Source organism: Mandrillus leucophaeus, unplaced genomic scaffold, assembly GCF_000951045.1.
Source record: "Mandrillus leucophaeus isolate KB7577 unplaced genomic scaffold, Mleu.le_1.0 Scaffold505, whole genome shotgun sequence".
Classification (NCBI taxonomy): domain Eukaryota; kingdom Metazoa; phylum Chordata; class Mammalia; order Primates; family Cercopithecidae; genus Mandrillus; species Mandrillus leucophaeus.
The window spans coordinates 1,392,887-1,408,049 of NW_012105421.1; the positions used below are offsets into that span (position 1 = coordinate 1,392,887).

General features: G+C 37.0%; 1 protein-coding gene across 1 annotated transcript in view; it reads right to left on the minus strand.

Annotated features, from left to right (window-relative positions):
- The window catches only part of MIS18BP1 (MIS18 binding protein 1), a 49,956-nt gene that overhangs the window by 20,222 nt on the left and 14,571 nt on the right, over positions 1–15,163 (minus strand). Inside the window, exons 6-10 of the mRNA XM_011996240.1 lie at positions 12,979–13,066; positions 11,387–11,544; positions 7,850–8,001; positions 6,932–7,025; positions 4,103–4,931 (exon numbers count right to left, since the gene is read on the minus strand). Of these exons, the coding sequence (XP_011851630.1) occupies positions 4,103–4,931; positions 6,932–7,025; positions 7,850–8,001; positions 11,387–11,544; positions 12,979–13,066 (1,321 nt within the window). The remainder of the gene's footprint in view (positions 1–4,102; positions 4,932–6,931; positions 7,026–7,849; positions 8,002–11,386; positions 11,545–12,978; positions 13,067–15,163) is intronic.

Genomic DNA, 15,163 nt, shown 5'->3' on the forward strand with positions numbered 1-15,163 from the left:
TTGAGACGGAGTCTCTCTCTGTTGCCCAGGCTGGAGTGCAGTGGCGCCATCTCAGCTCACTGCAAGCTCCGCCTCCCGGGTTCACACCACTCTCCTGCCTCAGCCTCCAGGGTAGCTGGGACTAAGGCACCCACCACCATGCCTGGCTAATTTTTTTGTATTTTTAGTAGAGACAGGGTTTCACGTGTTATCCACGATGGTCTCGATCTCTGACCTCGTGATCCGCCCACCTTGGCCTCCCAAAGTGCTGGGATTACAGGCGTGAGCCACTGCGCCCGGCCCTGACCATCTTTTTTATGAATCTGACACCTGTAGCTGCCAATGTGTGCCTCCACCATAACCCGTGTTTACCACCCAGAATTTATACCTTTTTGCTCACAAGCAGAGAATCTTAGTTTTAGCTAACCTACGAGGATCCCTGTTTCTATCAGGCTTTTTGAAAAACTGAAGTTAGTTTGTTGATGATCAGGTTAAAGCTGGGGAGATAAGCAAGGGTCAAACAGAAATTTCAACCAAGGCTCCTAGCAAATGCAGCAACATATAGCAGGCCTGTTTGTTTCCCACCACGTGAATTCTCTAGTATGTCCTTGTCTGACTATTGGGTGATAGTAACTCACCTTCACCAAAGGACAATGTCATTTCTTTTATTTTTGAGACAGAGTTTCGCTCTTGTTGCCCAGGCTGGAGTGCAATGGCACAATCTCGGCTCACTGCAACCTCTGCCTCCTGGGTTCAAGAGATTCTCCTGCCTCAGCCTCTGGAGTAGCTGGGATTACAGGCATGCACCCCATGCCCAGCTAATTTTTGTATTTTTAGTAGAGACAGGATTTCACCATGTGGGCCAGGCTGATCTTGAACTCCTGACCTCAGGTGATCCACCCATCTCAGCCTCCCAAAGTGCTGGGATTACAGGCGTGAGCTACCGCACCAGCCTCTGTCTAGGTTTTATAGCTGCAGAGAAGAAATAGAGGGGAGTGTACTTATTCCACCTTACTGGGAACTGGAATCTCTACAGTTCAGGCATTGTAAAATCTCCTGAGATGATCTGAATATACAGTAAAGGTTGAGAAGCTTTATTATAAGGAAATGATAAGGGATATAGCTGGAAAGGATAATCAAGCCTATAATACGGATTGCTCTCAATGAAAGGCAGAAGAATCTTTACACAATCTGAAGATTAGTAAGAATGCAATGCAAGTTTTTGATCAGAACCACAACAATGTATAAAGAATAACCTGGAGACTTATAAAAAAGGTTACAGAGGCAAAAAGAAGAAACTACAAATAAGACTACTTCCATAGTTCAGGCAAAAGGCGTCAAAGACCTAAAAGGGTAGCGTCAAGAAAAGAAGGTGCAGATAGAATGACTCTGTGGAATAGCTTTTTGGCAACTAATTGAATTTTTAAAAAAATCAATAATGACAAAGTTTAAATGTAGTTGATGGAAAGAATTACATTTCCAGAAAAAGAAATGTTAGCAAAGTAGGCAAGCAGGGGAAAATAAGTTTGCTTTTGACATATTACGTCAGACCCATAGGTGAGGTTTATATAGTAATGCCCAGCAGACAAAGGGAAATACAAATCTAAATATAAGAATTCAGGGCCAGAGATACAGACTGGGGACTCATTGTACAAAAAAGAAAGTTAGAGTTTTGTGAGGACAAAAGATCACTGAGGGGGATACTATAGCAAGAAAGCAAACAAGAAAAATAATTTTGGGGAATAAGAAGGAAGATTGCCTTTTCTGCCTGAAATTAAGACAGAGAAGGAATATTTAGAAAATTTAAAAAGGAAGAGTAGAGTTTCACAGAGATGGAAGAATGTTTCTAAAGGCAGATATGAAATGAATTATAATTGTTCTAAGTCTGGGGAGTACACAAGGCAGTAGAACACTAGATGTGGTCTAGTTCTGTGTTCTTCTTGCCTTTATCAATCACATCTTCCTTTCTTTTCACTAGATCACTTCCATCATCATACCATCATACTCTGGCAACAGCCATCTTACAAACAAATAAGCAAGTAAGCAACCAAACATCTTCCTTTATCTTCACATTCTCTTCTATTATCTCTGTGGTTCTCATTTCCCATCATTGCCAAATTTCTTGTGTTGTCTACACCTAGGCTGTCTCTTTACCCTTCTATTCACTTTTAACCACTGAACTATGATTTGGTTTCCAATACTACTAGACCACTGAAACTTAAATCTATGTAGCCATATCCAATTCTTAACATACCTGATTTATCAGCAGCAATAGGCACAACAAATCACTCCCACACTTTTGAAAGACTCTCACTATTGGTCTCTGCAATATGACTTAGTCCTGGGTTCTTCCCCCTTACTGGCCTACTCCTCTCCCTCCTTTAAATACTTTTCTCAGAGCTCAGGACTATGCCCTTATTCTCTTCACACCATCTCCTTATGTTTTCTCATCAGTTCAATCTACTGGATTCAAATACCATCTTTATGCTTACCAAAGTTATATTGTAGCCTAGATCTCACTGAAACCTGCCTCTTAAAAGACAATCCACATAGAACTGTCTAAAAAGAAACTCAATTGCCAATCTCAACTTATTCTTTCCTCAAATATTTGCCACACCACCATCTACCAAGTTATTTAGGTCAGGTGCCACATAATTGATAGGATTTGTATTTGATATTGTACAAATATTGCTAGATTTAATCCAATTTTCTCCATTTTTTCAGTTCCCATATCAGTGCAGACAACAATGGACTACTCCAACAACCCCACAATTAATGCCTTGTCTACTTCCCCAAAGGCATCTTCTCAAACTATATCATGCCATGCTTAAATGTCTTTTTATTACACCTAAAAACAAAACTCCTAATCATGACCCAGAAGGTTATGCCCAATATAGTCACAGCCTCTCTCTGCTCACACCTCAAGCCATTCCCCTACAACTCATTATGCTCTAATAACAGTAGTCTTATTTTAGTTCCTCCCATATCAACATATTCCTAGCATTAGGACCTGTGTTTAGGTTGTCTCTGTTCCTGGAATGCTGTTTCTCTAGTTCTTTATATGGTTGACATCATTTCATCCTTTGATCTCCATTTAAGTGGCATCAACCAAAAGAGAACTTTCCTGATCAATTTCGTTTGTTTCTTTCACAGAATGTATCACAATTAATTTTTTTTATTTACTGGCTTACTTTTGTATTATCTGTCTTTCCTACTAAATTGCTCCCTGAGGAAAATAACCTTGTCTATTTTATTTCTGTATCTCCAAACATTCCAAACTACGTAGCATATAGGAGGCACCCAAATAAGTAAATGTTTAATGAAGGAATGAAAGAGCAGGTTCTTAACTGAGCTTTTCTTGAATTTCTGTTCTAAATATAAAACCTTGGAAAAAAATCATCAATTTGAAACTCTATTTTATTCCCTATAAAGGAAAAAGACTACATGAAGTAACCTACAAATTTGAATTCAGCTTTAAGGTTTTATAACAGTAAAGTTAATTACAAAACATTTGTTAGGCCGGGTCCGGTGGCTTATGCCTATAATCTCAGCACTTTGGGAAGCCAAGGTGGATGGATCATTAAGTCAGGAGTTCAAGACCAGCCTGACCAACATGGTGAAACCTTGTCTCTACTAAAAATGTAAAAATTAGCCAGGCATGGCGGCGTGTGCCTGTAGTCCCAGCTACTCAGAAGGCTGAGGCAGGAGAATCGCTTGAACCCGGGAGGAAGAGGTTGCAGTAACCGAGATTGCGCCACTGCACTCCAAACTGGGCGACAGAGCAAGACTCAAAACAAAACAAAATAAAACAACAAATTTCTTAAAACATGAAGTTACGTGAGAGAGTACCATTTGGCTATCTTGAAATATTATATGGGAATGAAAGAAGGTCACTTTTACTTTCCTCATACTTAGGCTTTCCTCATAATTTCCTCATATTAGAGATGACCACAAAATACCACTAGAAGTTATCTGTATTCTATCTCCATTCCCTGTACAAATTGTAATTTCTCCCAATTCTTTTGATGACATCTTCCATGTTAACCCCTTATTGCTGTTTTTATGTCTTTAACTGTCTTGTGGCTGCTCTGTAGATATTTCAGAATGAAATCTAACTACTTACCAATGAAGTTTCTGTAACTCCTTCTCATTCCATTCCTTATCCTGAATTAAACCAGGTAAACATTCTAAGGAATGCCTATTTGTCTTATCAGAGCCTACTGCCTCAGTAATTGGAAACTCTTTCCTAACACCAGACTTCTGAAGAGTTTCTTTGACGGAAGGTCTAGCTTTCTTTTGTTTGATATAAAATTCATATTCACTTTCTTCAGTTTCAGGTTCCAAAATCACTGGAATATTACTTGTGTTTCTTGTGCTCTTTCTCAGGTGAACCACTGCTTCTTTGGTGTTTCCTGCTTTGGTTTTCTTAACTTCAGCTTTCCTTTTAATTGCCTTTTCTGTTTCACTTTCTTCACTTGACAAATCTGGTGAGGACTGATGCTTATAAAATGACATAGCTACCTGATTTTCTATTTTCTTCAATTTTGGTAATAGTCTGGTATTTTTCTTAATGTCAGAGGTGAGCATTTGTTCCTTTTCAAGGTTACGTATTTTTATTTTCTGGTTGACAGTAAGTAAGTCACGTTCATTGCAATCTTCCTTGTTTTCACTTTTATGACCTTCAAATGTATTTTCTAAAGTCTCCGTGGACTTGCTGATGGGACTTTCTTTTTGACACTCTGGTATTACAAAATCTGTTACTGCTTTAATGGTGCCAGAGGACAGATTATACCTCATGCATCTTTGCTCTATCACTTTTCTAGATTTAAGTGGTGTTACTAAAATATAAGCTTTCTTCTGATTGATGGCCATGTATTTTCTTTCTTCATCTGAGAAAAATTGTTCCCTTGAGGTTAGAATATCAATGGATACATCCAATTCTTCAGTTGTCTCTTTAATTTCATAAGACAAAACCAAAGACCAAAATCTCAAATTAGTTATAAACAAATATAAGCACAGAAAATATATTTTCACAGAGAAAAGACACTATTTTTATACACAAGCTACACTGTATAACCTCCTGTCATTTTGATCTTTCTGAAGCCCAGGTCTATTCAGACCACTGCCCCTTCAACTGTAAACATATACTATTGTTTATACAAACCTGACAGTGACTTCTCACAGTCTTTTAGTAGACATATAAATAAGCTCCTTTGCCTGGCCTTCCACATAGTTCCAATCTCTCCCTGTTGTCAAAATCTCCACTATATTCTATGTTCAGAACCACAAAAATCCCAATTCCTCAGATTTTCTTGGTTCTCTACTTTCATTAATGTCCACTCTGCTTTGAAAATGTTCTTCATTCATCTATAAACAAAATCACTACCTGCTTCGATTTTATTCTCTAACCCACCTAGTGTACAAACTTGTACACATTCCCTATACGGAATGAAAGCTCTTCTTCAAGTTTCCAGAATACTTTAAAATAATGCCATGTTTGACAGTGAGACATGTATTATAACTGCACACTTGTCTTTCAATCAGACTGGAAAAAATAATTAATGGTTAGAACTTTATCTGTATGGTTTTATTTTATTTTTTTTTTGCCGGAGTTAATACAGAGCCTTTTACATATACAGTAGGCAATAAGTAAATACTTGTTAAATCAAAGCCCTGGAGGTAAAATATTCAGAAGATATAAGAAAACCAGTAGTCACTGAAACCTTACTAAGTAAGTATACATTATATGGGCTCTGCTAGTTAGGAGGACATGGAACTTCCTCTGCATGGTTCCACTTTTATCGCCAATGGTGGTCATAGAAACACACTCAAAATGAATTCCCCCAAACACCATGAAGTACAAAACAAGCAAAACAGAACAACCTGAGAATCTTATATTATACCTTTTCATTAAAGAAAGCAAATTAAAATGAGAACAATTCATCAATTCAAAACCTAAGTAATGAGAAGTCAAATTAACTGAAACTATCCAACTGTAATTAGAAATACATATAAACTGCAAATCATCCCACTGTCATAGAAACATATTACAACAACCTCCATATATTATTGTTTACAAGATGACTGACAAAATGAGACTGATAGATAATACTGAATGCTGGGGAGAAAAGAAGCCTCTAAATTACAATCCATGGAAAAAGGTACTAATCAAAATAATTTAGAAAGTGTCTGCAAGATTTTCCACTGGCATCATATATCTTCAAATTCTGAGAAAAGTATTTTCTTCTAACTTCTCATATAAATCCAATTCAAATGTTCAATTGGGAATTTGAAAATTTTCAACATTCTAATTTTGAACAATATTTCCAGAGTATTTGTTAATTTTAATAAATTATTTAATAAAGATCCAGCTATCTTGGATACTTTAACCGAGTATGAACTCGGAAGTATAAAGCAGCACTGCTTTCCTATCTTCTTCAAACAAATAAATGTTCTTCACTTTCACTTCTTTTCACTTATAAGAGGAAATAAAACAGAAAAAATGCTATAAAACGAATGGATTTAGCTCAACATGAAACTGTAAACTTGCTAATGTTTAGAGGAAAGGCTGTAAATTATAGCATGCAAGATTCCAATTAAATCACTCTGAAAATCCACACTTAAAACTAAATTATTGTAGTAAATTCATAAAAGGATTCACTCTTTACACATTCCTGTAAGCGTATTTTAAATGATATATAATTTTGTGATCTAAACAAATATTTTAGTACCCAGATTAAAGAAGGCAAACCTGTAAGTATAGATGGTTTTTAAAAGGGCTATTTTATTATGAAAATCATCTTATGTAAAAATAACAAAACCAAACATTTAAACCATTATATAATTTGCCATTTTACATGAGGAAATTTACAAGATCACTTTTATCATATTAAAAACATTTCAAATAGTAGCTTTCTGCTTATCATTAAAAAAACCATTAAAGATATATTACCTTGCTTCTGACTTTTTATTATCCTTTCATTTGTTCTTTCACCAATTTTTAGTTTCTTTGAAGACATTTTATATTCTTTTTTTCCAATTAATTCCTTCAAAACAAAAAGATACCTAGGTTTTATTTTAAAACTGCTACCTAAACATGATCTGAAGCATTTTCATAGTATGCATCAAGCATACAAATTTCTAGGTACTTACAGTTCCACAAATTTCATTAGTGGACACAGTCAGAAATCCAGTTGCCAGACCCTGAGTGCTATAAGCAACATCTGGGTATCCATTATCTTACATATTTTCTATATTAATTTAACAGTTTGTGGTTTTTCAAGTGCTTTTAAAAATATGCTTTATTTAAGCTTTACTCTAAAAGCTAAAACTTTTATTGTTGCCTGCATTTTTTCATTGAGAGACAAGGAAAATAAATATGAAGACATTCAGTCCCCAAGTTAATGAAAAGCTGATACTTGAAAACCAGAACTCATGGCCAGGTGTGGTGGCTCACGCCTATAATCCCAGCACTTTGGGAGGCTGAGGTGGGTCCACAAGGTCAGGAGTTTGAGACCACCCTGGCCAATATAGTAAAATCCCGCTTCTACTAAAAATACAAAAATTACCCAGGCGTGGTGGCGCACGCCTGTAGTCCCAGCTACTCGGGAAGCTGAGGCAGGAGAATCACTCGAACCCAGGAGGTGGAGGTTGAGGCAGGAGAATCACTGGAACCCAGGAGGCAGAGGGTGCAATAAGCCAAGATCACGCCACTGCACTCCAGCCTGGGCAACAGAGGGAGACTCCATCTCAAAAGAAAAAAAAAAAACAAAACAGAATTCATGTCCCTGATATGGTTGCAAACCTTTTCAGTAGTAAATCACCCCTCTAAATATCAGCTTGTACTATACAGTGTACAATAAAGCCTTACCTGATTAGATAAGTCATCTCCTCCTCCATTTTGAATAGTATTATTTATTTGGTCATCTGGGAACCTTAATGTTGGTTTATTTTGGCAATTACTGTGGCACATGTTTAATTCTGTAGCTCCTGGCGACTCACTGTGCTTATTACTCTTCAGTTCTATGAGTACAAAGATGGAGATTTCAATAAATGGTTACATAAAAGGGAAGCTGCTTTTCTACATGAAGAATTAACTTTGAGGCTAGGTGTGGTGGCTCACGCCTGTAATCCCAGCACTCTGGGAGGCCAAGGGAGGAGGACTGCTTGAGCCCAGGAGTTCAAGACTAGCCTAGGCAAAATAGTGATATACTGATTCTACAAAAAATAAAAGGTTGGGGCATGCCTATGGTCCCAGATACTTGGGAGCCTGAGGTGGGAGGATCGCTTGGGCCAGAGAGGTCGAAGCTGCAGTGAGCCGTGATTGTGCTACTGTACTCCAGCCTGGGTGACAGAGCAACACCCTGTCTCAGAAATAATAATGATAATCTGTCTAATCCCTCTGTCATAAATATTTGTTATAATTTGACTAGGATATAAAGCAATTTTATTTGGACAGAATCACTCTGTATAGGGCTATATTTTGTTCAAATCACTTTTTTTCCTTCAAAAAAAATTTTAAAAAGCCTAGACAGCCATATTATTCATGACCATCTGTTTTGGATCTTCCTAGTCACATCTAAAGACAAAATAGTAAGGTTAATCCATTTTGTAAATAAAAATTCCTGTTCATCCTAACTGCACATCAAATAAATAGAAAGCTAATAACTGTTGCTCTTCTATTTCTTCATGTATGTAGTTAATGTAAGTTAATGTTTCAACTAGTTTGTGTACTCCAATGTATAACTAAATTTCTGTAATTAAAATTTTGAGCAAAACTAAATTATACAGTATATAATATACGCTCAACAAACAGTTACTAAGCTGGAATTCTAGGTAAGTTAAAACAGATTCATAAAAAGTATAAAAACATTTTTGTTATTCTTCTAGAAGCTATACTTTAAAAGTGTACTGACTAGTCTTTGCTCTTGAAAATATTACCATATAATGAAGGAGGCTTCTATTATGATAGGTCATTTATCATATACTCTGGTAAGTGTAATAACAGAGATAGAGTGCTTTAAGAGCAATAATATGATATACAAGTACTTTTTAGGCAAATCATTAAAACACATACATAAAATTACATTATCTTAAATTAATTCAGGTTGGTACCTTTACATAATCTTAGCTATATAATGTTAGTTGTGGTTTTGTTTTTTCCATGCAAAGTGCAATGACAATAAAATTAACAACAGCCCCAACCAACCACCACTCAAAATAACTTATGTGATATGAAGATAGTGTCTAAGTTTCATTAAACAAAGATTTAATGAATCACACTAGAAAAATGATATAATCCTAACAGAATACATTAATATTTGCCCCTAAACTAAGATCCGTGGGGGTAGGAGGGGCGGGAATCATGCCTTATTCATCTCTAAGTTCCTAAAACTTAACAGACCAAGGTTCATGGAAAGCACTTTAAAAATGTTGACACCAGGTGCTATGTTCATGTCTATAATCTCAGCACTTCGGGAGGCCAAGGTGGGAGGACTGCTTGAGGCCAGGAGTAGGAGACCAGCCTGGGCAACATAGTAGGACCCCATCTCTACAAGAAATAAAAAACAAACCAGGTGCAGTACTATATGCCGGGAGTCCCAGCTACTCTGGAGGCTGAGGTGGGAGGATCACTTGAACCAAAGAGGTCAAGGCTGCAGTGAGCCATGATTGCACCACTGTATTTCAGCCTGGGAGACAGAGCAACACACTATCTCCAAAAAAAAAAAAAAAAAAAAAAACGAGTCAACAGAGTAAAGCGGAAGCAAGTTTATGAAAAAAAAAAAAAAAAAAAAAAAGAGCTGAGTGATTGAGTGATTTTCCTATGGACACAGCTGATAAGCTGGTATGTAAAATAGTTATCAAACTTTAGTCTTTTAAATTTTTATTCATTTCTCTTGCCACTAGCTTTCTTAAACACTTCACTGATAATATTCGCAATTAAGATCAAATCCCTAATAAGTGCTGGCTCTAAGTGAAATGGGGTACAGGAAGAGATAAGAACCAAGACTAAAGACTAATAAATGATTAAAAGTGAGATATACTGTTAAAGATTCTCTTGTTTTAGGAGTAAAAAAGTAGAGAGCAGGTGCTGAAGCCCCAAGGTTCCAGCATACTCAAGATGCTCAAGCAATATGCCTAATTTAGGGAAAATAGGATGACTTTTGATAAAAAGAGGAAGGGTTCAGAAGGAACTAGGGCAATGGTAAGTGACTTTTTGCTAGCTCTGGGGAAGCAGCCATCTGCATATTTAATTTATTCCTTTCTCTGCATTAGAAAGGATAAGCAAAGTTTCAGGGTGGAAGTTCAAATGGGGGTTGAGGAGTGGTTAGAATAGGATACAGGTACATTTATATCCAGTATGGTGCTATGTTTTTGGCAGGATTCTTGAACTCTTTTTCAAGTTTTGGAAGTTCTGTAAAGCTCTTAAGTTACAAGGTTAAGGCAAAATCAGCAGAAATGTTTACAACATATTTTAGTAACTTTTACTCATCTATATTGTTTAGAAAGAGCTGTAAGTTAATGTTCATACATTTTTACACAGGTGAAGCAGACTATAGTGATGGCAAAGAGCTGATACAAAACAGTTCTGCTCTGGCAAGTTGGTCTCCTTATTAAAAAAGAGAAAAAAAAAAACAGTTCTGCAATCTATCCTTATGGCAATGGTCATTCAAGAAAACCATTTTCTTCAATTCCATTTCCTCCATGAAAGGAAACAGATTTTGCCTATTTGGAGCAATGAAATTTAGTACAAAAATAAAATATGTCTTTACAATAGGTTTGCAGTAGGTTGGCAGCTTAAATACTTTGGGTCAAGGAAATTAAAAGAACAATCATCTTTCATAATATGTTTACCAGTGTTCTTTGATATTCTGATTAATAAAAAGGTAATTATTATTATTATTATTATTATTATTATTTGAGACAGTGTCTCACTCCGATGCCCAAACTGGAGTCTAGTAGCACAAACACGGTTCATTGCAGCCTCAACCATCTGAGCTCAAGCGATCCTCCCACTTTAGCCTCTCAAGAAGATAGGAACACAGGTATGTGCTACCATGGGAGGCTAATTTTTTTGACTTTTAGTAGAGACAGGGTCTTGTCATGTTATCCAGGGTGATCTCGAACTCCTGAGCTCAAGCGATCCTTGCACTTCAGTCTCTCAAAATGCTGGGATTACAGGCATAAGTTACTGGGCCCAGCCAAAGGTGAAATTTGATGAAGCAAGCTGAATACTGACCATGATTAATTTGTATTATAGTTACTTCTCATTTAGTAGTGAAGAAGCAGGAATGTGGGGGCAGTATAAGTCAAAGAACACAATACTATACACATTATAAACCATAAACAATTTAGACCATGTAAGAACTTACCACTGTACCAACAGAGAAGTAAAGACAAAACATACCCAATTGATCACAATCAAAATCATAAGTGGTGGTGGCTCTTTGAACGGTATCTGTTTGGTTTTCTTGTGCATCATTTTTCATTGATTTTCTTATGTCACGAACAGATCTTCCAATTTTCTGTTTTCGTTTCGTCTTCTCCCTGTTCTTTTCACCAGCCCTAAAAACAATTATATTATTTTTCCTTAGCATTGATTCTCAAAAAAACAAAACAAAATCTTCATAAACAAATAAAAACCCCTCCCATAAAGCTCTTTCCACCCAGGCAGGGTATCTTTAATCTTACATTATTAATCCTTCATGGCTTCCACTCCCTTCCTTCACAAAGAACTGAGGTGTAACAGCTTAAGTCAAAGGACTCAAATATGATCTGCAAACTGCTTCCCACTAGATGCTCTTAAAATTCCTACTTAAACTGATATTATAGGACAACTGCCAGTTGCCTGTTTTTGTAAATGAAGTTTATTAAAACACTGCCATGCTAATTCAAGTATATACTATCTATGGTTGCTCTTCTGCTACAATGGCAGAGCTGAATAGCTGCAATAGAGGCAATATGCCCGCAAGAATATTATCTTTACAGAATATGCCCTTTACAGAAAAAAAATGCCAGCCTCCATTATCAATTATTATATTTGTGCTGTGATTAAGTTTAAAGTCTGTATCCCTTATGAGTTCCACAAGGGCAAGAATAAATCAAATTCTTGTTTCACCAGTATCAACTAGAGTGTCTGTAAAGCAGCAGACACTCCATAACTACTGAGAAAATGAATGAAAAAAAGAAGGAAGAACTGCACATTAGTATTTAATAACTGCATGCCTTTTGAAGGGTAAATGATTAAGAATTACTCTTTGACATATGTCAAAAGTTTTATTTTCCTTTGAGATTTACTAAATTCGACAGAAGTTCTAGTAAAATGTTATTGCTTCTGAAATGCTTCACAGACCAAAGCAAACTTCAAAGCTAGCATTTCGGCCGGGTGCAGTGGCTCAGGCCTGTAATCCCAGCACCTTGGGAGGTCAAGGCAGGTGGATCACGAGGTCAGGAGATCGAGACCGTCCTGGCTAACATGGTGAAACCTTGTCTCTACTGAAAATACAAAAAAAATTAGCCGGGCGTGGTGGCGGGCGCCTGTAGTCCCAGCTACTCGGGAGGCTGAGGCAGGAGAATGGCATGGGACCCGGGAGGCGGAGCTTGCAGTGAGTCGAGATCCTGCCACTGCACTCCAGCCTGGGTGACAGAGTGAGACTCCATCTCAGATAAAAATAAAAAAAAAAAAAATGGTATTTCAAACAAACAAATATCTAAACAGGTGAATTTAATTAAATGTAAACTGTACCTCAGGCCAGGCACAGTGGCTCATGCCTGTAATCACAACACTTTGGGAGGCTGAGGCAGGTGGATCGCTTGCAGCCAGGCAGGAGTTCGAGACCAGCCTGGCCAACATGGCGAAACCCTATCTCTATTAAAAATACAAAAATTAGCTGGACATGGTGGCACACACATAATTAAATGTAAATTATGCACACACATAATAAACTGTAAAGGTATCTCAATAAAGTTGACTTCTAAAAACATAAAACAACATTTTACCTTAACTGTTCCAGAAAATTATTAATGTGCTCTTTCCAATTTTCTGGAAATCCAAACATAAATTTCCTTATGAGGTAATTTGGATATCCTATTTAAGGATAAACAACAACAACAAAAGTATTTAAAAGCCTAGAATTTTAAAGAGATATAATTAATTCATTAAATCATTCAAGAAATATGCACTTATTGCTTAATATGCACCAGGTACTATTATAGATATTCAGAATTCAGCAGTAAACAAAGCAGACAAAAACTCCTATCCTCATGGAACTTGCCTTCTAATGTGGAAAAAAAAGCTAACCAATAAGTACAATATATTGTTTGTTAGATGGTTATGCAGGGATGGGCGGATAGGTGTATTGATATGTTCATGGGGGAGTAGAGGGGTGAACAGCAATTTAAAAAAGGATAATCAGGGAAGTCTTCAATGAAATAGCATCATTTGAACAAACTGATTGAGCTATGTAGTAATATGGGGTTAGAATACTGGAAACAAAACATAAAGTGCAAGGCAAGAGTATACCTGGCCTGTTTGAAACAACTGAAGTGGCATGAGGAGGGGTTAGAACTTGGGAGGCCACTCACATGGGCAACAGAGGCAGTAAGAAGCATGAGAGATTATAACATAAGGCCTTAGAGTCATTTTATAGAACTGGCCATTTACTTTGGACAAGATGAGAAGCTATGGAAAGATTCCAAGCAGAGGGGCTACAGGATCTAATTTATTTAACAGGACTGCTAAAGCAAACTGCTGTTTTGAGACGAGCCTGTGGAAGAGTGAGGAGAGAAAGAATGAGACCAGTTAGGAGGCCACTGTAATGATCCAGACAAATTATGAGGAAAGTCTGGACTATAGTGATGCTGCAGAGGTCTCAGTTTGGGATATATTTTGGAGATACATTAATAGGATGTACTGACCCACACACTGATGTGGGTATGAGAGAAATGGAGAATTTAAGGATGCCTCCAAGAATTCTGGCTACTGATACATGGAAAGATGGGGAATACTAAAGGTTTAGCAAATTTAAGGGAAAAGATCAGGTTTTAGATATATTAAGTTTGAAATGCCTACAGACATCCTAGTGGAGATGTCAAAAACGAATTGGGTACTAACGGGAGAGGTCCTGCTTTGAGATATAAAATTCGCATTCATCATCATATAAATTATATTTAAAGACTAAAAGGAATCAGCATACCACAGAGTGTATTAAGAGCCCCAAGCTACCCCATTATTAGAAAAAAATGGAGAAATACACAAAGAAATTAAGAAGGAGCAGGCAGTGAGGCAGCACAGAAATTGGAATATGGTATTAGAGAAACTAAGTATTTCAAAAAGGTAAGTATGATTAACTCTGTTAAGTGTATACTGAATGTAGCAATGTGGAGGCCACTGGTGACTTTGATACGGGTTGTTTTGGTGAAGAACCGGGGAGGTTAAAGAGAGTTCAAGAAAAAAAAATGGAAGAAAATTCAAGAGAAATTAGATTTACAGAAGTAAATATAAACAAACTATATGAGTTGTTTTGCTACAAATGAGAGCAATACTGGCTAAAAGGAGAAATGTGGTTAAAACAGAAATTTAAAAAAAAAAAAAGGAGAAGGGAGTGTTACTGGAATAACGTCCTTGAGTAAAAGAGAAAATGAGAGCTAGTGTACAAATGGAGAGGCTGACAGACAGTAACGTGCTAGTTCATCCATAATAAAAGCTGGTGCTGATCCAAGCAGGTGAGTAGACGTGGTAAAGAAATATCCTTCTGATTGTTCCTCTTGCTCAGGTGCTCTGCCCTCTCCCCTACTTTGCCCACCTGAGAGAGGGCAAATTGGAGATTTCTCAAAATATGAAGGAGTCATCAGGAAGGACAGGAGAGTGAATGAATTAGGGAAATATGGTAGGATACCAAGCAGCACCAAGAAACCACTAAGGGACTGTAACTTGTTGCTAGTAAACATAAATTTAGACTACTTGGATGTGTTTTTCTCCAGTTATATTCAGCTGTGTGCAAGGCATAGGTAGAAAATCAGGTTATACCAGGACTGGGGTTGTGCCAGGTAGGTTCAACAAAGAGAGGAATCAGGGAGTTAAATTATATTCTTATAACATAATTCCTTGTAAACAAGGAGTATTTCATTTGATATTTTAAAACTCACACAAATCAGGCGGGGCGCAGAGGCTCACACCAGTAAT